Source organism: Suillus subaureus (assembly GCF_016647635.1).
Source record: "Suillus subaureus strain MN1 chromosome Unknown BJ212scaffold_3, whole genome shotgun sequence".
NCBI lineage: Eukaryota > Fungi > Basidiomycota > Agaricomycetes > Boletales > Suillaceae > Suillus > Suillus subaureus.
This window is the reverse complement of record NW_024538559.1, coordinates 1,668,044-1,690,703: the sequence shown is the minus strand read 5'-3', so window position 1 is coordinate 1,690,703 and position 22,660 is coordinate 1,668,044. Positions and strand designations below refer to the sequence as shown.

Here is a 22,660-nt window from a genome sequence, read left to right as displayed (position 1 = left end):
ATGGAGCTTTCTTATTGGTCAGTCATTGAACAAATTCAGAATAATACAATCTGGATCTGCACATACAAAATATTATTGTCATAATTTCAATATGAGCATGGATCTGGTGCTAAAACAAAGGTTTCCTTTCAAATTCTAAATATTGTTGTCTATGTATTCTTCATTTGGAGATAAATCTGGTGGTGACACACAGGTGCACTGACCGCCAGCAAGCTACTAGCTATCTCCCAACATGGTTCTCCTATCAGCATTGGCTGATTTATCTTAAAGGACTAGGAATGAAGTCTCAGCGTTGGTGAAAGACCAGCTTATACATTGAATATACAGTGGCTCAAAAAACTGTCTGCATGTTTTGACATTTTTCACTATCTATGATATTGTGTGAGAATGAACAAATGGCTCAAGGATATGGTTATACCACATTGTAGTATGGCTTCAGGGCTTTCATTTGAGCCCTACACCGTGGGAATCGGTGGAGATATGGTGGAGACATAAGGCTTATAAAATGATGACTCATGTGGACAGTTTTTTGAGTGTATATTAAAACTATATAAATCATTATTTATGACACCACAAAAATCATGCCACTATTATATAAATTATGAAGTGGTGTCATTATGTTATTTTATGACTATATCTAACTATATAAACCAGAATATCTCATGTATCATAGTCATAATCACCATGAAAGCCATCTCCTCTGCTCAAAGAGATAATATCCTCTCTCTGTCTTATGCTGGCCTCTCTGCTCGCCAAATTTCCTCTAGAACTGGAGTATCCAAGTCCACTGTGGCCAAGTTTATCAAAGAAAGCCACCCAGACAAGGAAAACTCTTGTGGAGGACGTCCATCCAAGCTTACCTCTACTGACAAAAGGGCTATTATCCAACATATCACTACAGGAAAGGCTGATAATGCTGTCCAAGCCACCCATTATATCAATTCCACCATCACTACCCCTGTCTCTTCACAAACTGTGAGGAATGTTCTCAAGGCAGCTCATCTCAAGGCAGTAACAAAGAAGAAAAAACCTCTTCTCTCCATCAAACATAGGCAGAGAAGACTAGCCTTTGCCTTAGCTCATCAACACTGGACTGTAGAGGACTGGAAGCATGTTATATGGTCAGATGAGACCAAAATCAATAGGATTGGGTCAGATGGGAAGGTATATGTATGGAAAAAGAAGGGAGATGGCCTAACAGACAGAGAGGTTAATGGGACTGTCAAGTTTGGAAGAGGTTCTTTAATGGTATGGGGCTGTATGGGATGGAATAGTGTGGGAATACTTGCTGAGGTTGAGGGGAAGATGAATGCTGAGCAGTATGTGGACATTTTAAATGACCACTTGCTGCCTAGCTTGGCAGAATCAGGGATTGATGAAGAAGATATCATTTTCCAACAGGATAATGATCCCAAGCACACATCCAGAAGAGCTAAGGAATGGTTTGAGGAACATAACATCAATGTTCTTGACTGGCCAGCACAGTCTCCTGATGTCAATGTCATTGAACATCTCTGGGAAACACTCAAGAAAAAGCTTCAAGCCTATGAAAACCCCCCTAAAGGAGTATGGGAGCTTTGGGAGAGAGTAGCAGTGGAATGGGGGAAGATCACAGCTGAGGATTGCCAGAAATTAATTGAGAGTATGCCTAGAAGGATAGAGGCAGTAATTAAAGCCAAGGGAGGTCATACAAAATACTAGAATACCTGGTTATTATTGTAAAATACTTGAGTCAAAAAACTGTTCGCATGAGTCACCATTTTGTGAGCCTTGCATCTCCACCATATCTCCACCGATTCCCACGGTGTAGGGCTCAAATGAAAGCCCTGAAGCCATACTACAATGTGGTATAACCATGTCCTTGAGGCATTTGTGAGTTCTCACACAATATCATAGATAGTGAAAAATGTCAAAACATATGGACAGTTTTTTGAGCCACTGTACCTAGGAACGAAGTCTGAAGATGAAATAATGTAAGTGAGAGACGGCGTGCAAAAGGGAACATAGACTATACCTCAGCATTGGTGAAAGACCAGCTGAGGTACAAATAACAAGAAACAACGAGTATATGTAGTGCTACACTATAGAGTCTGTGATGATGTAGAAAAGAGAAATGGAATGTCAATGTTGGATGCCAACACACCCCCACAACGAGACAGTGAAATGGTGCGAAGCACCCCCATCACCGAGAGACAAGAGCCAGGCCAGAGCAATGATGAATGAAGAGAGGTCGCAGAAGAGACTTAGTGAATATGTCAGTAATGTTTTTGTGTGTTGAGAGCCAGATGGGTAAGAAAGTGCCTTCCTCAATATGCCAGCATATGAAGTGGTAATGAAGATCAATGTGTTTGGTACAGAAATGATTAGCTGCTTCCTTCGACAGGGCAATAGCACCAGCATTGTCAGCGAAGAGCTGAAGAGGAAGGGAGATGGGGATCTTGGTGCAAGTGAAGAAAGACTGCAACCATAGGCTGTCTTGGATCACAGCTGTGAGGGCCATATACTCAGCCTCGGTGGATGACAAGGCGTGAGTCGCTTGTTTCTTTGCTGAGTGTGAGATGGGCCTGCCATTGAAAAACCAGATGTAACCAGTCATGGAGATGCGATCCTCGGTGCATGAAGCCCAGTCTGAGTCGCTGAAGCCATGCAAGGCAGGATTGATACCAGGTCCACCATAGTGAGTGCGAATGTCTATGGTACCAGCCAGATATTGAAGGACATGTTTAGCTGCAGAATAATGGCATGATTTGGGAGAGGCATTGTATTGTGCGAGCTTCATGACAGTGTGGGCGATATCCAGACGGGTATACATGGCTAAGTATAGCAGCTCACCAATGAGTTTCCGATATTTGGAGTCGAGATTGTCGATATGAGGGTAGACATCGGTGGGATGGCCAAATGGGAAGTTTGGATCCATGGGCAATGCAACAGGATTGCAGTGAGTCATACCATGTTCTCCAAGGAGGAAAATGATGTAATCCTGTTGATGCATCCACAATTCTCACATCTTGTGGTCTCAAATGAACTGAATCCCCAAGTATTTAGTAACTGGTCTGAGATCTGAAATGCCAAACCGCTTTGCAATTGCCTCCTTTATCTGGTCGAGGAAATGTCTGTTATTTGAACCCATGAGTCTGTTGTCAACGTGCCAGGCAATGATACAGACCATGCACACTCCTTCACCATTGATGTGGTTGAAGATAAAGACTGCATAATCAGCTTCGCAGCGAATGAAACCAAGAGAGTGTTAAGAACCATGCTCAAAGGAGAGAGAGACTGACTCAGAGGGGCTTGGCCTCAGCTCGTACGCTGTGCCCCTTACCTGAGTATGTGCCCTTCATTTCAGAGGAAGTCAGATGATGGTCTAAGGAAGTCCAGAGGACTTCTGGAGGCTGGCCACTCTGGTGGAGAGTGCGGGAGGACTTCCGGAGGAGCACGTGAAATGTCCGGAGGAGCGCAGGAGAGTTCCAGAGGAATGCAGGAAATGCTCAGGAGAGTTTCCACTGCAAGGTAATACTTCTACAGGAAAACAGGATGGAAGGATAGGAGGTCTGGAGGACAGAAGGACAAGATGTCTGGAGGTCTGGAGGTATGGAGGACAGAACATCCAAAGGTACAGAGGGCGGAACATCCGAAGGTATGGAGGGTGGAATGTCTGAAGGTACAGAGGGTGGAATGTCCGAAGGACAGGATGCCCAGAGGTATGAGGGACAGGATGTCTGGAGGTACAGAAGACAGGAGGTCCGGAGGTCCGGAAGGAATAGGGGCTACATTGGACAAAGTCCGATGCAGAAGCAAACAGAGGTAGACTACCCTAAGGTAGAGTCGGAGGGACAGGAAGTGGACCTAAGTCCAGAAAGAGGGTAAGTGCCGGAAAGGCAAGACTCCAGCGTAGGGAAGCAATCCCTAGACTTGGGACAGAGACATAGGGGACAAATCCGAAGGTCCAGAATTCCAGCCTAGGGAATCCTTCCCTAGGCCTTATGGAAAAGGACAAGACTCAGACAGACTGAAGTCCAGAAGATGATTGGCAAGTAGAACAGGATCTAAGATGATATTCAGACTGAGGACTCTACAGGAATTGTACAGGGGTTATATACTAGAGGATATCTGAGAGGATCAGTAAGCAACAGAGTAAGGCTATGTACGAGCATGCAGAAACACATTGGTAAGTAAGATGGAACATAAGTAAATGAACTTGGAGATGAAATTAGTACAAGGATCAATCAACAAGATGGAAACAGAGATAACCAAGAACTGGAAAGGTGGAGATGCCTAAATGGGGATAGGCGCAGGATCTCGGACGGAAGGTGGGAATAGGTCCAGAGATAGTACAGTTAATATCCGGAGGTCCAGAGATCTGGGGATCCAGAAGGCAGGATGGAAACAGGACTGAGATATGCGAGGTGGTGGATGTAGTCCAGAATCTGAGAGGAGGTAAAGTCCAGATGTCTTGCTGGACGGAATGTGCATAGGGTGGACAGGATAGGGGATCCAGGAATGAGTCGGATATGGGGTCTGGAAATAGGTCCGGAAAGCATGGGGATATGATGGGATCTATGTCTGGCATATGGGATATGACAGAGAGGTAAGCACTTCGTGCAGTAGTTTGTACCAGCCATAGGCTGCCTGTTTAAGTCTGTAAAGCAAGGAGAGGAGATGACAAACGAGCTTTGCAAAGTCGTCGCCAAGGCGTTTGAACCCTGGAGGCTGCCACATATACACATCTTCCTGTAACTTGCCCCATAAGAAGGCACACTTGGTGTCAAAACAGTCAAGCTCCCAGTTGTACATCGCACAGTAAGCAGCGAGCATGCGAATTGAAGCTGACTTGGCAACAGGTGCAAAGGTCTTCCCAAAATCCACCCCCAGGATTTGTGAAAATCCCTGCATGACAAGCTGAGCCTTAAACACTGGGCCACCCTTCAAGTCCTCCTTGAACTTGAGAACCCACCTACAACTGATGGCACAGCGACCAGGAGGGAGAGGAACTAACTCATAGATATTCATTTCTGACATCAAGTTGATCTCTTTGCACATCACAGCCATCCAATGATCTGCATCAGGGCGTCGCATTGCTTCATCAAATGTCACAGGTGGAATCGCAAGGTCATATCCAGCAGCTAATGGGTTATGGCAAGTGTCACTGCAGATAGAGAGGCTGGCTACCTCAGCAATTATAAGATTGGTGATGACATGGGGAAAGCTGACATTGTCAGTGTTGGGCACAATGGCATCAGGGTCAGGAATGGGAGGAGGAGGTAGGTCAGGCATGGGCGTCAGAGTAGTGACAATGGGAGCATCGGCAACAACAATCGTGGTGGGTGGAGGAGGGACTCCATGGAGACAGGCAACTTGGATCTCCTGCTGATGTGCAAGGTGAGCTTTCTCACTTGCAACGCATTCCTGGAACATCTGACCTTTGACAGTGGGCAGAGGGATATGGCCCAAGCAACAAATGATGGGAGCATGAGGAGGCTTGATAGAGGTGGTGGGAGCAGACTGAGTGGGAGGAGGCTTAGGTTTGGTGTCGTCCTCATCATCATTGCTGTCAGGGAAAGGTTGCATCAAGAAGCTCTCATCAAATTTGACGTCACAAGAGTTAAAGAATGCACCTGTGACAGTGTCGCGACAGCGCCAGGCTTTGACACCTGGAGGATACCCCATAAAGACCACTTCCCATGAGTGAGGACCAAGTTTCTGTTGTACTTCTGGGGGAATGCAAGTGAAACAGTGTGAACCAAAAATGCGTAAGTGTGGGAGATTGGGTTGAGTGCCATGTAACATTTCATACAGAGTCTTCCCTGGCAGCAAGGCATGGGACTCAGTCCGATTGAACAAGTAGCATGCTGTGAGAGCTGCTTCTCCCCAAAGCTGTTGAGGTAAATGAGCAAAGTCCAACATTGCATACATACAACCTTCGATTGTACACATCACCCTCTCCGCCTTCCCATTCTGCTGATGAGCATAGGGGGCAGAGCATTGACGTAGGACTCCTGTTTCCTCAAGATTCTTGGTAAAGTCATCATTAAGAAACTCCCCGCCATTGTCAGAATGAAACACCTTCACCCATTTGCCTGAAAGATTCTCCCAGCAAGCTTGCAGGGTCAGCCAGGCAGCCAGCACTTGATCCTTCATCACAAGAAGTTGAAGGTCAAGAGTGTGAGTGTGATTGTTGAGGAAAATGATGAAGTAGTGTTTCCCATGAGGCATGACTGTAGGGATAGGCCCACATACATCGCTGTGAATTATGGTGAGGAACATGTCAGCATGTTCAGTCTCAGATGAGTGAAATGGAAGATGAGGATGTTTAGCGAGGATGCAGCTCTTGCAATGTGAGAGTGGTGAGGCAGACTGTACAGTCACCCCCTGCACAACACGTGAAAGGCACATTACAGCTTCCTTCCCAATATGGCCAATGCGAGTGTGCCAAAGGTCCAACAAGAGAGGCATGTCAACAAATGCTGAGAGTTCGGGTGTGGAAGATGCAAGAGGCATAGAGTATGGGATGAACTCAAAGTCCAGCGTGTAAAGTTTGCCAGTGACAGGGATAGAGCCAACGTGGGTACCCTTATATGCTAACTCACAGGTCATGTTTGACCAAAAATTGATGTCCCATCCTTTTGCATTCATACAGCTGACAGATAGAAGGTTGAGGAGGGTGTTGGGAGCATGCAAACAATTTGTGAGCTGTATGCGAAGACGATGACCACTGATGGTGAACCAGGCAATGCAGGTACCTTGTCCAGTCATGTGCAGAATGCCATGATTAGTGGTAAGGACGTCGACTGGATCCTCCATGGAATAAGAGTGAAAGAAGCTGCAGTCCTTGATGAGAGTGACCGTAGTTCTGGAATCCAGAATGTGTTACGGCGAACTAGGATAGGCGCAATGACAGATACTCGATAAGAGTGATGTCTGTGGTTGGATCGAGACCTCACGAATGTAAGGCTTCTTAAGACAAGTCGGAGAGAGTGTCTCTGACTTGAATATCAGTTATCGGACGACTTAGGATTGGGGGTCCTAAGCAAAGGATAGTTCAGGTGAAAACCTAGTAGATTAAAGTGAAGATCTCCTAAGTACAGAGCTGAGCTTATATAGACGTAGCCTACTTTAGGGCAGGTACGTATGCATCATCAAGACGAGTCAGAGATAAGGATATACGTCATCAAGACGAGTCAGAGATAAGGATGAGTCACCTAGCGACAGCAGTGGCGATCGTGATGTAATACAGATATGGTAAGAGACTGGTCTACTGATGGCGCAATGAGGCGCGGTCAGGATGTAATACACAGATAGAGAGGAAAATGAGATAGGGGTGGACAAGATTGTAACATTACCCCTCATTTAGGAGTGAAGTCACCGACTTCAGTCATCCTGATTAGCCCAGTAAATGGGGTCAGCATCGTAGTTTGAGTGAAGCAAGTCATCCTGCTCTTCAGTGATAGAGAGTTGGTCTTTGAACTCAGCAGCATGGTAGATAGCATCCTGCTCAATCTCCCATCGGGCGAGAGCATCGTAGAAACCGACGTCAGTCCATACTAAAGGAATGACTGCTTCTCCTTTCAACTCTTTACAAAAGACCGACAAATGGCCAGGTGCATACTCCTTGCAGACTTGGCAGTAGTATGCAGGACAGTTCTTGTGATGATGCCTGGTGACGTGGCAGTTACAACATACGACATTGTTGACCGGCGATGTTTTTACGGTTGTGATGGAGGAGGATTGGTTTGGGGGAGAGGGCAATCTGGATCGCTTAAGCATTGCCTTAGACGGGGAGGTGGAAGCTGCTTGCTTGGCAGCGATGTGGGAGGATCTCCATTTAAGTGGGAGTCTATGTGTGGTTCTCATGATGGGGGCAGGAGAAGGAGAATCTGGTACGTTGAGTACAGCAATAGGAGGGATATTATCATCCTGATGCTCAACGGTAGTCATCGTAAGGACTGGTGGCAGGATAGGAATGGCGATGTGGGGGGAAGGTGGATGTGCGACTGGGTCGAGGGCAATGCACTCAGTGACGATATGGATGGCTTCTCAGATAGCCTCTCTGGTATCGTCAGGCAAGAGGCGGATTGCAGTGTTTCAAATACGTATATGAAGATGACGGAAAATAGTTTTGTGGCGTTCATCATCTAGGAGGTTGGCGGTACGGTCAATAAGACTAGCGTCTCTAATGATCCTAATGATAAGACCACTGGATATTGCCCCTTGCTCTCCAAGAAGGCGATCTATCTCAATGGCGTATTGCTGGGAGGTAATAGTGGACTCAAATAGAGCGCTCGTCTCTACCTGGTCAATAACCAAGAAATAGTCTGTGAGGGTGGAGTCATCAGTAAGAGTGAGGGTAGAGTCGGAAGCCAGTGGTGATTCTATTGGGGCTGATGAGTGGTGTGTGAGATTAGCGGCAGTGGCATTCTGATAGTCAAGGAGGGTCAATGGGTGGGCGTTTCCTTCAGCGACAGTGTTCATGGCAGCGGTAAGTTCTTCAATACGTAATATGCAAAGACATAGTTGTTCGAGGTGGGACATTGTTTGGAAGTTTACAACCTATGGGTCTTTTTATAGGCGACAAGGATGTCAGAAGCATTGCTAAGATTTTCTTCAGGAACCCATTCGTTGCTGGCAGAGGAGTATCCTTTCCAGGATATGAGATAGTGTCTTCGTTTACCCATTCCTTTGTGTGATAAGATCACATCAATTTCATATTCTTCTTCATTATCGATGATGTCAGGAGGTGGGTCATGGAAATTCGGGCCGTGAACTTCTGTTTCATGATAGGACAATAGTTCGGAAGTGTGGAACATGGGGTGTACTTTCCACTGGGGAGGTAATCGGAGTGTGAATGTGATGGGGGAGAGAACGTCGGTGATAGGGAAAGGGCCATATCGTTTGGGTGCAAGCTTCCGCGATGGTAATTGCGTGATCAGATTCTTTCCAGATAACCAAACCTTATCTCCTATCTTCCATGGATGATACTTCTGTCTGTGAGTTCGTTCCGCCATTCATTGCATAGCAAGGTTATGGCAAGAGAGCGCTTCTTCCCTAGACTTTTGGAGACAGTGGAGTCTGTCTTCTGCTGCGGGAACCGTAGAATCGGGAAGTGTGTAAGGGAGGGCTCATGGTTCGTATCCCATCATTAGGAAGAAAGGTGACGTGTTGCGAGAGTTGTGTTTCCAATGATTATGCACAAATTCTGCCATAGGGAGGTGTTCCACCCAGTCTTCAGGGTGATTCCGACAATAGATTTGGAGGTACATTTCGAGCTCTTGATTGAGTCGTTCGGTTTGGCCATCGGTCTGGGGGTGATAGGCAGTGGAAGCAGCTATCTTGTATTTCAGGAGCTTGGTGAGGGCTTGAGAGAATTTGGATACAAATTGTGGTCCACAATCAGAAATGACTTTCTCATGTAAGCCAAATCGGCGGTAGACGTATTTGAAGAATTTCTTGGCAACCCCTTCAGAAGTGATGGTTTTAGTGCATGGGATAAGAATCACCCCCTTTGTAAGGCCATGGTCTACCATGACCATGACAGAATCAAAACCGGTGCACGGGGGAAGATTGGTAATGAGATCAACAGAGACCTGGGCGAAGGGAGCTGCAGCAACGGATGGGATCGGGACAAGGGGGGGGGTCGTCGGGTGAGTGTCTGATTTCATCTGCTGACAGAGTGCACAGCCTTCCACATATTTACGGATATAGGTGCCCATAGAGGGCCACCAGAAGTCACGTTTGACTAGTTCTTTGGTTTTAAAACACCCAGGGTGACCCACAGTGGGATGATCATGACATCGTTCCAAAATAAGGCGCTGCCCGGTGGGATGGATGTAAGCGTGGTCCTTATAGTAAAGAATATCGTCCTTAACTGCCCAATCTGCGAGGGCGGATTTCATTGGGGGAAGGGAACGGCCATCCAATGCATCGGAGGCAGCAGCAAAGATGGGGTCAGGGTCGGAAGGGTCAGGGTTTGTGAGAGTGGTCATGAGCTCAACATCAAGGAGTCGAACGAACATGGAGTTGGGAAGGAGTGTTTCATCGACATTGTCTTCTGAGGAATCCGAACCATGGTCAGGGCGGCGGGAGAGAGCGTTGGGGGCGACAAGTTTGGTTCCAGTGACGTGATGGAGTTCGATATCATAACATGACAATATTAATTGCCATCGGGCTTGTTGGCAGGTTAACTTCTGAGCCGTTCTGAAATACAGTAGATTTTTATGATCTGTGAAGACGACAACAGGATGAGGGTTGCCTTCCAGGTAATGGCGCCATTCAGTTAGGGCGCGGATAACTGCGAGGAGTTCACAATCGAAAATCTGATAGTTCTGTTCTGTGGGGTTCAGAGTCTGTGACAAATATCCACATGGGTGATAAACACCATTATCATCAATTTGGAGCAATACTGCTCCAGTAGCGATGAGAGATGCGTCAGTAGCAACCATGAATTGTCTGCTGGGATCAGGGTTCCTAAGTACCGGTTGCTTTAAAAAGCACTCTTTCAGTGTGGAGAAGGCAGACACGCATTTATCCGTCCAAAGGAATTTGGCGTCTTTCTTGGTAAGGTCAATCAGGGGTTGTGCGATATTGGAATAATGGGAAATGAAATTGTGGTAGAAATTGCAGAACCCCAAGAATGACCGAACTTCTTTCACAGTAGTAGGGGTAGGCCAATCCCAAATACCATTGGTCTTGGCGTCATCCATTGCCACATGTCCAGGGTGGATTATCATTCCGAGATACTCCACTTCTTGAGCGTCAAACGTACACTTCTCAGGTTTGAGGAAGAGTTTTTCCTGTCGAATTCTTTCAAGGACGTGCTGAGTTCATTCATGGTGAGAAGTGAGTTTGTTAGAGAAGATCAGAATGTCGTCCATGTATATGACAAGCCATCCTTCATTGATCTCCTGTTGAAACGTTCTATTCATATATGCCTGGAAGGTAGCAGGGGAGTTACAAAGGCCAAAGAACATGATGTTTGGTTCAAAGAGACCATACTCAGTGGTAAAAGCGGCTTTCCATCGATCTTCTGGGTGAATGCAGATATTGTTATACCCTGAATGAATGTCCATCTTCGTGAAGTATTTGGCACCATGTAACTGAGTGACCAGAGAAAGCAGTAATGGAAGTGGGTAAGCATTCTTAACCATCCATTCATTAATGTACCAGTAGTCTTGACAGGGGCGAAGATCTCCGCTTTTCTTTCCTACAAAGAAGAATCTGCTTGCCTGGGGCGACTTTGATTCAGAGATAAACCCCTTCTTTACGTTTTCATCGATGAAAGCTTTGACCGCTGTTCGTTCTATTTCTGATAATGGATACACCTTGGACGTTTTTGGAATGAAACTGGGTTTAGTCTCAATTCGGTGGTCTATACCAGGTCATTCAGGCGGTAGCTGATTGAGGCCGTCTTTTGCGAAGATGTCGGCAAAATCATGAAGGTAGGAGGGAACAAGTTCTTCAAATGACTTCTTCTTCTGTTCAAGCCCAGTGGCTAGCACAAACTGCTGCGCTTTGTTACTGGTCTTAATGTATTCGGCAGGCCGTGACAGAGGTGTAACCGTAGATCATAATTCCGCAGCGCTGGTACCATCCTTGGTTAGGGGAGTATCCAATGAAACATTGGTGAATACCCGGAGCTCGGAGGTGTCAATGGGATATTCAACCAAGAATTCGTTGTCTTCTAGGTGGTAGGTGGAGATTTCACGTACAGGTGGTGCATGGTCCATTGTCCATATGTCATCTTTCATGTTGAAAGAGCCGTCATTGTCATCAGGGATGGGGTCCAAATTAGGCATCGCTAACAGGGCTTCTTCGTCAGGAATTTCCTTGATGGTGGCTCGGGGCATTGGTTCTCTGGGTGGCGTAACCAATTTAGGAGGCGCCTTTGGCAGTGCTACAACTGGAATCAGGTTTATCTCCTGACCCGTTTTTTCTGGTTTTCGGAAAAGGGGAGGGAGTCCATTCTTCTTTCGTTCGTTATCAACTTCTTCTTCAATTTGATCACTTTTCTCCATTTTGGAGAGCTCTAGCGTTTCCGCTTTCCATCGGATTACCAGGTCCATAGTGCGTAGCCAAGGGATCCCTAGTAAGATCTGATCACGTCGGCCAAGCCATGTGATATTAAACTTTCCAATCATAGATCGTTTGTCTATTTTGACAATGAGGACACAATATCGGGTGATAGCACCTCCTCTCGCATAACTTCCATCTGCAGTAGTAACCCGGAATGGTTTCGATAGTTTGTGTGTGCAAATTCCATGAGTCTTGACAAACTCTTCGGAAATAAAGGTTCCAGCGGCGCCGGAGTCAACAACAGCTGTTGTTTTGATGGTTTTTAGACAAGTTTTGGAGATAAGGGAAATGGGAACGCGAAGTTCCTTTCTGATTCCAATACTCTGTACAAGTCTTATAGGTACATTGGAAGATACTGACGTCGATCCAGTCTTCCATATCAAAAATCCTCAGCAATGCGACGGATCGTTGTATCTTCATCTTCACTATCGCTTATTTCTTCTCGGCGAATAGGAGTCTTCTTCTTCTGTGGGCATGCTCTAGTCAGGTGTCCCTTCTGATGACACGTGAAGCATAGTCCCTTTTTCATATGGTCACTTCTTTCAGCGTCGGTAAGCCGGTCTACCTCCATGGCATTTGGATCGTGTCGGTCAATGGATGGTCTGGGTACATAGCATTGTCCCATTGGTTTAGTGGCGGTCCGATGATTTGATCGGTATGCGGCACCCCTCTGGTAATTGCTGTCAAGTCTGATGACTGCAGCAACGTACTTATCAAAGTCTACGGGGATGGTTTCCATCTGAAAGATGGAGTTGACGATTCCCTTCTTCAATCCATCATTGAAGAACGTGATTAAGACGGTGTCCTGCTTGACACAGGCTTGTGCAGCAAGAGTCTTAAAGCTGGTGATGTAGGAGGTTAGGTCGCCCGTCTGTCTCAACGTTCTAAGTTTATTCATGGCGGTGCCGATAGCATCGGCCAGTACGAAGGCTTCTTTGAACTTGGTTTCAAAGTTCGCGAAGGTTCCATAGGATTTGGAAGCAGAGTTGTCAACTTCAGTGTAGAAAGTGAGTGCCCAACCCATAGCACTATCTTCTGTCATATATGCGAGAGCGGTGATAACCTTTTTGTCGTTGGTGTTGTAGGTCGTAGCGTTAAGCGCAAAGTATGCCTTAATTGCATACAACCATCGTAGGGCCTGCTGAGGGCTTCCATCATAAGTGGACAGAGCTCCGGCTTTCAATTCTGGGGTGTTGGGGACGGTGGACATCCTGAACATCTGGTCAAGTGATGTTTCTGATTCAGGGGAATGTTTTTAGTTCTCTCTCTGAATTCTTTCTGGGGTCTATATCCTCTCTGATGATGGAGAGGGTCGGTGAATGACTTTAATCTTTTGTTACGGCGAACTAGGATAGGCGCAACGACAGATACTCGATAAGAGTGATGTCTGTGGTTGGATCGAGACCTCACGAATGTAAGGCTTCTTAAGACAAGTCAGAGAGAGTGTCTCTGACTTGAATATCAGTTATCGGATGACTTAGGATTGGGGGTCCTAAGCAAAGGATAGTTCAGGTGAAAACCTAGTAGATTAAAGTGAAGATCTCCTAAGTACAGAGCTGAGCTTATATAGACGTAGCCTACTTTAGGGCAGGTACGTATGCATCATCGAGATGAGTCAGAGATAAGGATATACGTCATCAAGACAAGTCAGAGATAAGGATGAGTCACCTAGCGACAGCAGCGGCGATCGTGATGTAATACAGATATGGTAAGAGACTGGTCTACTGATGGCGCAATGAGGCGCGGTCAGGACGTAATACACAGATAGAGAGGAAAATGAGATAGGGGTGGACAAGATTGTAACAGAATGGTAGTGAAGGGCAAGTTGATGCTACACATGACTTTGTCGTGGACTTCAGTTATGGAAGCGAAAGAGAGATCATCCATCAAACTGTTTAAATCAGCTGCCACCGCAGCGATAACAGGTGCAGTCGCCACAGGAGGTGTAGGTGCCTTAGTGACTGCAGCAGCAGCCACATTAGCTGTTTCCTTCTCCTTAGGTTTCTCCTCCGGCTTCTTATTCTGCATCCAAGGTGCCTGTCCCACCATACCACCTCCCTTGCTATAACAGTGGGCATGGTTGTGATCCCCCTTATTGCATCTGGGGGTGGTACAAAACACACCATCAGGGTTGAACTTGTGCTTGCGCAACCCTGTGATAGAGTTGATGCCGGATGGAGGAGCAGTGGCAGTGGCATTCGTGTATTCAGATCCTGGACGAGCTGAGTGGATGGCTTGGGCATGAACATGACGTGCGGCTTCAGCAGTGATGCGAGCAACACAGCTTTCAACTGTGAAATTGGAAGGTGTGCTGGACATGGCAACCATGATTTCATCATGCATCTGCTGTTCGAGCATAGACTTGAATTGTTGCCAGATAGGCGTTTGTGGGAGTCCAATGAGCAGGCTGTAAATGGTGTCACTGTCACATAGAGGAGCACCAGAATTGTGTAAACGCTTGCGAAGTACAGCATGTTGACCAACATAATTTGTCACATCTGCTGAGTCCTTCATGTGAAGCGCATCAAGACGTTGATGGAGCTGATACTGTGCACTGGTATCTGTGTGATTGAAATGCTCTGTGAGAGTTTTCCAAGCCTTACATGCCAAGACTGTATGCGAACAAGAGATGAGGGCCCCAACAGAAGCATTGAGATGACAAGTGATGAGATCTTTAGCCTTCATGTTGTCCAGTAGCCATTCATGCATCTTTGCCTTTTTGGTGGATGTGACATTGGCCGGATTGATGGGAACGGGCATTAATGATGGAGTCCCAAGTAGGTTGGAGGGATCAGAGGTCAAGTTGATATGACACCAAAGGTCTTCACACACAAGAGCATATTGCATCTTGGTGGACCAACCGACATAGTTTTCTGAACCCAAAAGTTCAGGGATATGATCATATTTCCCCATTGCAATACCACTATGAGGGATTAATACAATAAAGTGAAAGATGTGAGCAGTGGGCTAACATGAGTGAAGTTCATCCAAGTAGTTTTGTCTGGCTAATAGGAGCCAGGGCTCATAACCTCTTAAAGGACTAGGAAGACGAAATAATGTAAGTGAGAGACGGCGTGCAAAAGGGAACATAGACTATACCTCAGCATTGGTGAAAGACCAGCTGAGGTACAAATAACGAGAAACAACGAGTATATGTAGTGCTACACTATAGAGTTCGTGATGACGTAGAAAAGAGAAATGGAATGTCGATGTTGGATGCCAACAATTTAAACTGTCTTCTATCATATAAAACGGAACGCGTTCACCGTCCTTCATTCCCCCGCTATTTCCCTTGAAGTTATCATATTTGTGCTGATAGACTATTAGACGATGCTCTACTTGTCATTCGGGTTCAAGGCTCTAGCAGCATCGGTCGCTCTCGTTCTGGCAGCCAATGTCCTCCGCGCTAAAATACGATTAAGGCCACGCCTGCCTCTTCCCCCATGTCCTCCTGGACATTGGCTATTCCGAAACCCTCTACCAAAAGTCAAGTGAGAACATAAATAGAGGACGCTCTGGATCTACGTGGACGCTGACAGTAAACGCATTACAGCCAGTCTCAACAGTTTGCTGAATGGATCAATACCTACGGGCCTATAATCTCGCTTCGGGTCGGGCCTGGTAAGGTCATGGTCATCATTGGCAGATATCAGGTAAGATGGTTCAAATACTGGTTATTGCACACTTTCATACTCGCTTGCGCAGGAATCGAATGACATAATGGAGAAGGAAGGTGGTCAGTTAGCGGACCGCCCTCGTGCGGTTGCAGCAGGAGAGATCTTGTCTCGTGGGCTACTCATGGTCCTTGCACCCGCAGGGGAGCAGTTCCGGAGACTTCGCAAGTTGTGTTGATATCCTCTCTTGCCGAACTGTTTGATTGAAGTTGTTTCATTAGGGCAGCATACACTCATCTTCAAGCGAAGGCTGCAGAATCCTATGCGCCCATTCAGATGGACGCCGCTCGTGATGTCATCCTCGACATCCTTGATAACCCTAAAGGACATCAAGCAGCTGCGAATCGGTGTGTGGTACTTCATGACTTATCCTACAACCACTTGACGCATTCAACGCAAGCTACGCCGCCGCGGTCATCCTGCGTGTCATGTATGGGAAGTCCACGCCTACCGCCGCAAATGCTCCCGAGATCATCGTCATCCACAAAACGCTCAAGCGCTTCCAGATGCTCATGCGACCTGGGGCATTCCTGATAGAGCGCTTCCCAATCCTAAAATACGTCCCAGGATACACAACCGAGTTGGAGGAATGGAGAAGAGAAGAGAGTCAGGTCTACCATGACCAACTCAATCGCGTTTCAAGAGAATTGGCTGGTTCAGTCAATGTCTTTCTTAAACACCTTCTGACCAGTTCGTAGGCGACCGGCAAAGCTGGTCCTTCATTTGCTCGGTACCTCCTTGAGAACCAGTCCTCGCACAAGCTTTCGCAAGAAGAAATGGCCTATCTTGCTGGATCGCTCTTTGGCGCTGGTTCAGACACGACGGCTGTGGCAATCATGTATGTCGTGATGGCTTCAGCATGTTATCCCAAGGCGCAGGAGAAAGTGCAAGAGCAGCTGGACATCGTCGTTGGTCGTAACAGAGGTATGTCAAAGCTCATCTTAGTGAACGAATTTCAACCCGATCGTTACAGCTCCCACGTTCGATGACTACAATTCGCTCCCGCAGATAGAGGCATTTATGCTGGAGTGTCTTCGCTGGAGGCCTGTGGTAGCCCTTGGATTTGCTCACTGCGCATCGACCGATATCGTTTATGTACGTTTCCAATTCCTTGGCATGATTTTCCGATTCTTATGGCTGCTCGAGCAGAAAGGCATGTGTATCCCAAAGGGCGCTATCGTTTTTGGCAATCATTGGTACAGATTGATATGCATTCTGGTCAAAGAATATGCTGCTCACCCTTCAACAGGGCAATCTCACGTGATCCGATTGTTTACCCCAACCCTGACATGTTCGATCCTGAGAGGTGGCTCAACAGCGAAGGCAAAATTCGGGACGACATCAAGTTCCCTTCATATGGCTTTGGACGCAGGTACGGCCTTGCCTGATATTGGACCGAGTAGAACCTTGTTGAAAAACAACCTGCAGAATCTGCCCCGGGCGGCACATAGCGGATCGTTCGGTCTTTATCAACATCGCGCTCCTTCTGTGGTCGTTCAAGATCACTCAGGACCCAGAGAACCCAATTGATGACATGGGCTTCGTGGACCGCGTGGTTGCGCACCCCAAACCGTTCACTGCGCGTTTTCAGCCGCGATTTGGGAATGAGGCATCTCTGAGAGGCGCGATGGCTCATTACAGGGAGGGGATGTAGGATCTTGAACACGAAATAATGGCTTGTACATGCGCGCTTAGGATTTGTACTATTAGCAAGAAGCATCAGGTTGTTTTTGGAATATTGGACGACCACCCAAGACCTCAAATTAGTGTGTATGGACTGCGTGCATTCCTCATTTACATTTCGTCTTTGTGCAATTTACAAATGCGCCAGCCAAGTCTCGATTAACCCCCAGTGTCTAGACGTTTACCAGTGGACCCGTTCTATGGTCACTAGCAGCCTTCTTGCATGTGCGTCATTTTGTTACTCGCATGTTTGTTCAGTCTCACCCAAGCGTTAGTTCTTTGACTTCCTTTTTGGTTTTCCTTCACAGTACTTCTCGACGTGTAACACCCGACCTCCCGAGCGCAGTAACTAAAACGGAACCGACTTCGTTGATTCCCCCGCCATCTAATAATAGCGCGTTCCTTGACCATTCTCGAGCCTCCAGTGTCTTTCTTATGCCTCCTTAGTGTTGTTGGCAATACTGCGCCATTGTGCCGCGCCAGTTTCGCCGACCTGGCAATTATTAGGGGAATTTAAAGTTAAGTGCCCAATGCCCAAGCCCGTTTGGCAGATATACGTCACAGAGCATATACCGCGACTGCATGTCATGCTCCACGCCTCTCGAGAGCATGTCCTAAAGTAAGCATATCTTCGCATGCAGTGCCTGCAGTTCTAGTGCATCTTGGACAGGAATGTGAAGCGCGCATTGGAGCTTGCCGACATCGTCACGGATTCGAGGTACAAGCTATATGATGATTTCTTGCATCTCAATGGTCGGAGGCTTGACGCTGCGTGTCGGGCAATGTTAGCTGGGGTGGATCGGATCCTTTCAAGATCATTCTGTCGTAATCACACATTTTCGACATGTTTTTTTCTCTCTATCTTTATGCGACACGCTTGTTGTATTTATGACCTTGTTGATGGGCTGCGAGTTTGTGGCCCGTTCCCTTCTACTCATGCAGAAAGGATGTTCGATGACCTCTGCATTCTATGCGACACGAAGACTCAGTAACAGAGGGACGCATCAAAGAAGAGTCATACCCAAGTTCGCGGGGATGAATATACCAACCTGATAACGGTAAAGGCGGAGTATATCATGCCTTGTGCTTCATTGTTCGAACGTTCATGATCATGACGCATTTGCAGAAAGCAATATATAGGAGCAGGCCATGATTGATGTATAACAAAAGTATCGTGCAGACATGATTTAAGTAACTGAGATATTGTTGGGACAGCGGGAAATGAAAGGGGTCAGGACCACAGAAAATAGCGAGCGAGCCTCAAACTAGATACCTATATGAACAAATACGATCCGCTGTTCCAGTGGAATATTTTTTGCGCCGCAATCTCTTCACAGCCTTGTGCAACGCCATCGCAGCCCGCGTGCAGTCCAATCTCCCCGAATCATCAACCAGCTTGTCGTAGAAAGCAGACACAACCTGCCGTGCAACTTCGTCGTCGACGGACCACATAGTGTTGGAAATCAATCCGTCAACATAGTAGTATAGATATTTCTTTTTGTTTGGTGTCGCGTTCACTACCTTCAACGTACTTACTAAATACGGTAACTCCGCTCCAGGTACATTCGCTCGTCTCGTTTTCCCCTTCTTCCCCAGTCTGTTCATACTCGACTGGGGTAAGTCTCACTATATGATACTCACATTCCTTACTGACGTAGTACAGGACTTACGAAGTCCTTGTCTCTTTAGGTACATACTATATAAGTCTGTTCATACTCGACTGGGGACTTACGAAGTCCTTGTCTCTTTAGACGTGTGACGTCTCTTACATAGAACCTATGACACTACGAAATCCAGAAAATTGCATCGCCGCGGCGAGATGGATCGACTCGTCGGGACTCTTCTCATCGCCCACGGTAGTGTGGCAAGCCGATAAGAATGCAAACTCCGGATTCTCCCAGTTGGATCGGATGATGTCCATCAACGGCCCATCACGCATTGCAAAGGAGGATTCAAATGGTTGTTGTCGATTCGGCATTCCATGGCAGGCTAGGTGAAGCCACTGGTTATGATTAAGTGTGTCGAGAACACCCTGCACTGTCGCGTCGCTGTCCTCGAGCGACGTAAAGGACGAAACGATGGGTACGAGACGCTTAGCTATGTCGGCTAACTCGGGAGCGACACATCGCAATTCATTCCCACTGTCCGGGTTTCCTTGACCAATTGCAACAAAATATTGAGTAGATGTATATTGAGAAAAGCGCTGTCTCGCACGAACGAGCGCCGCCAACGTGGGGGTATAAGAGGAGATGTAAATCTGTGACAAGTTGTCTCTCCCCTTCTCGTAGGGTCCTGCTCCATGTAGAGGAAGTAAAGTGAATTCAGCGGTGGGACACCACCAGATACGCGAGCCAGGCTGAACATCCGACTTCTTAAGGGCTTGGACTACGGGGTCGACGATATCATGCCAAAGCTTGCGGAGGATGCCTACAAGCGTGTTTTGATGATTGGAAGAACCAAATTGCTCTGCGACGGACTGAAAATCGAAGGACAACTCGGAGACTTTGGTCCGCGAGATATCAATTGGAATGTGGACAGGATTTTGGTCACGGAGAACGATCAAGGTATCGCAGCTGTGCTGACTAGCATTGACGATGATGACAGGACCTTCTTCAGCGGCCTTCTGTAGGTCGGAGAACAGGGGAGGCAGGAGAAACCGAGACAAGTCGGGGAGCATGCGGATGCGCGAGAGAACATCGTTCCATTGCATGGTCAGTTGTCGGATTTGTGGGGACTGGTCTTCAGTAGACTTATCAAATGTGCTACGAAGGCGAAAGCTCAACTGCTTGAACTCTGTCGCCAAGGCTCCGCCAGTATCACCAGGCAGGGAAAGTTCATCGAATGGTGAGCTCAGGCGTGCCAACTGGGTCCAGAACACTGCACGGCCTTGCTCCACCAGTTCCACAGCAGTTGTCAGCGCGCCATGACGAATGCTGCATGAGAAAGCGTCCACAGCAAGCGAAGCCGAGGCCATCCTCACGACATCAAAATGACGCGACGAAGGTGACAAAAGGGTGACATGCTGATCTAGGAATTTCAATGCAGTTTGGTATGCAATCAATGCACAATCATGGTTTGCGTCCTCGGCGAAGGTGATCCATGACTTAGCAACAGTCAGATCGCGACGAGAGACTGCATGGGATATGTGGGGGAGTTGCAAGAACAGGCTAAATGCTTCATCAAAGTCAGACGGGACGCCCCGCTCCATGAATCTGTCTCGAAGGCTGAGGGCGAGATTGCTGAGACACATCGATCGATCAGAATGACCGGAGGGGAGAAGGAGTAGTGCAGTCCGATTGAGCTCGATGGACTCATCAAGGTCAGATGGGACGCCCCGCTGCCTGAATCTGTCTCCAAGGCTGAAGGCGAGATTGTTAAGACACGTCGGTCGATCAGAATGACCGAGGGGGGAAAGGGACAGTGCAGCCCGATTGAGCTCGATGCACTCATCAAGGTCAGACGGGATGCCCCGCTCCGTGAATCTGTCTTGAAGGCTGAGAGCGAGATTGTTGAGACACGTTGATCGAACAGAGTGACCGGGGGTGAAAAAGAGTAGTGCAGCCCGATTGAGCTCGATGCATTCATCAAGGTCAGACAGGATACCCCGCTGCGTGAACCTGTCTCGAAGGCTGATGGCGAGATTGCTGAGAGACAGTGGTCGATCAGAATGACCGAGAGGACGAAGGAGTAGAGCAGCCCGATGGAGCTCGATGGACTCATCCAGGTCAGACGGGATTCCCTGCTGCGTGAATCTATCTCAAAGGCTGATGGCAAGACTGTTGAGAGACTGTGATCGAAGAGGATGACAAGAGGGGAAAAGGAGTAGTGCAGCCCGATTGAGCTCGATGCACTCATGAAGATCAGATAGGACACCCCGCTGCGTGAATCTGTGTCCAAGGCTGAGAGCGAGATTGCTGAGAGACAGTGGTCGATCAGAATGACCAGAGGGGGAAAGGAGTAGTGCAGCCCGATTGAGCTCGATGCACTCATCTATGTCAGATGGGACACCTCGCTGCGTGAATCTGTATTGAAGGCTGACAGCGAGACTGTTGAAAGATGACCGGGGGGGAGAAGAAGAAGTGCAGCTCGGTTGAGCTCGATACACTCGTCGAGGTCAGATGGGGCGCCCTGCTGCGTGAATCTTTCTCGAAGGCTGACGGCAAGACTGTTGAGAAACTGGGATCGATCAGAATGGCTGGAGGGACACATGAGTAGTGCAGCCCGATGGAGCTCGATGGACTCATCCAGGTCAGACGGGACGCCACGCTGTGTGAATCTTTCTTGAAGGCTGACGGCAAGATTGCTAAGAGACAACGATCGATCAGAATGACCGAGGGGATGAAGGAGTAGAGCAGCCCGATGGAACTCGATGGACTCATCAAGGTCGGACGGGACGCCCCGCTGCCTGAATCTGTCTCCAAGGCTGACGGCGAGATTGTTAAGAGAATGCGATCGAGGAGGATGACCAGAGGGGAAAAGAAATAGTGCAGCCCGATTGAGCTCGATGCACTCATTAAGGTCAGACAAGACACCCCGCTGCATGAATCTTTCTCGAAGGCTGACGGCAAGGTTGTAGAGAGAAAACGGTCGATCATGATGACCGAGGGGACGAAGGAGTAGTGCATTCCCACTGAGTTCGATCGACTCATCCAGGTCAGACGGGACGCCCCGATCCGTGAATCTTTCTCGCAGGCTGACGGCAAGATTGTTGAGAGACAACGATCGATCAGGATGGCCAAGGGGACGAAGGAGTAGTGCAGCCCGATTGAGCTCGATGCACTCATCCAGGTCAGACGGGACGCCCCGCTGCATGAATCTTTCTTGAAGGCTGGCGGCAAGATTGTTGAGAGACCGCGGTCGATCAGAATGACCGGGGGGACATCTCTTCAAAGCCGCTCGATATTGTTCTACATCGTCCGCCATGCTATGGTACCACACTCAAGTTACACGAGTACTGTTAGGAACATAGGGAGGATGAAGCCAAAGGGCGCTCAGCGCAAGTGAGCAAAGACGACACTATCATGTTATCCGCCTTTCATCAGCACAAAATCGAAGTAGACAAGTTGGAATTGCAATGCACACGCACATATGTAGAAATTCGAGCAATGAAGTAGTAGAAACCTGTGAGAGGATATGATATGCTGAGCGCTTGTCGATTACAACAGGTTCCACGTGTCCACTGCAGTCGACAGCTATAAATTTACTACAGCATCCCGACAGATCGAAGTTAGCGAGCT

The 22,660-nt window shown here is 47.6% G+C and overlaps 3 protein-coding genes across 3 annotated transcripts; 1 reads left to right on the top strand and 2 right to left on the bottom strand.

The window, feature by feature from the left end:
- Window positions 1-15,529: 15,529 nt before the first annotated feature.
- On the top strand, window positions 15,530-17,584 carry BJ212DRAFT_549412 (cytochrome P450). The gene is made up of 9 exons (XM_041343476.1): window positions 15,530-15,719; window positions 15,772-15,908; window positions 15,962-16,087; window positions 16,141-16,390; window positions 16,439-16,664; window positions 16,714-16,835; window positions 16,890-16,936; window positions 16,990-17,112; window positions 17,169-17,584. Exons 1-9 carry the CDS (start codon window positions 15,696-15,698, stop codon window positions 17,392-17,394), a joined length of 1,281 nt encoding a protein of 426 aa, XP_041198555.1. The 5' UTR covers window positions 15,530-15,695; the 3' UTR covers window positions 17,395-17,584.
- BJ212DRAFT_1322734 (uncharacterized protein) lies at window positions 17,438-18,141 on the bottom strand. The gene is made up of 2 exons (XM_041334474.1): window positions 17,699-18,141; window positions 17,438-17,648 (listed from the first exon to the last, which is right to left on the bottom strand). The coding sequence occupies exon 1, from the start codon at window positions 18,058-18,060 to the stop codon at window positions 17,857-17,859; it is 204 nt and encodes a 67-aa protein (XP_041198554.1). The 5' UTR covers window positions 18,061-18,141; the 3' UTR covers window positions 17,438-17,648; window positions 17,699-17,856.
- A 613-nt stretch (window positions 18,142-18,754) lies between these two features.
- Window positions 18,755-22,346, bottom strand: BJ212DRAFT_1295903 (CHAT domain-containing protein; the record flags this gene model as incomplete). The annotated part of the gene is made up of 3 exons (XM_041332372.1): window positions 18,755-18,798; window positions 19,200-21,175; window positions 21,463-22,346. The coding sequence occupies 3 exons, from the start codon at window positions 22,344-22,346 to the stop codon at window positions 18,755-18,757; spliced, it is 2,904 nt and encodes a 967-aa protein (XP_041198553.1).
- Between the last annotated feature and the right edge of the window lie 314 nt (window positions 22,347-22,660).

What these genes read in the sequence shown, in the direction of transcription:
- BJ212DRAFT_549412 (XM_041343476.1), top strand. Translation starts at nt 15,696, where the DNA reads ATGGTCATCATTGGCAGATATCAG. An exon ending in TCATCATTGGCAGATATCAG is followed by an intron (nt 15,720 to 15,771) that starts GTAAGATGGTTC and finishes TCGCTTGCGCAG; the next exon opens with GAATCGAATGACATAATGGA. An exon ending in CAGTTCCGGAGACTTCGCAA is followed by an intron (nt 15,909 to 15,961) that starts GTTGTGTTGATA and finishes TTGTTTCATTAG; the next exon opens with GGCAGCATACACTCATCTTC.
- BJ212DRAFT_1322734 (XM_041334474.1), bottom strand. Translation starts at nt 18,060, where the DNA reads ATGCGAAGATATGCTTACTTTAGGACATGCTCTCGAGAGGCGTGGAGC.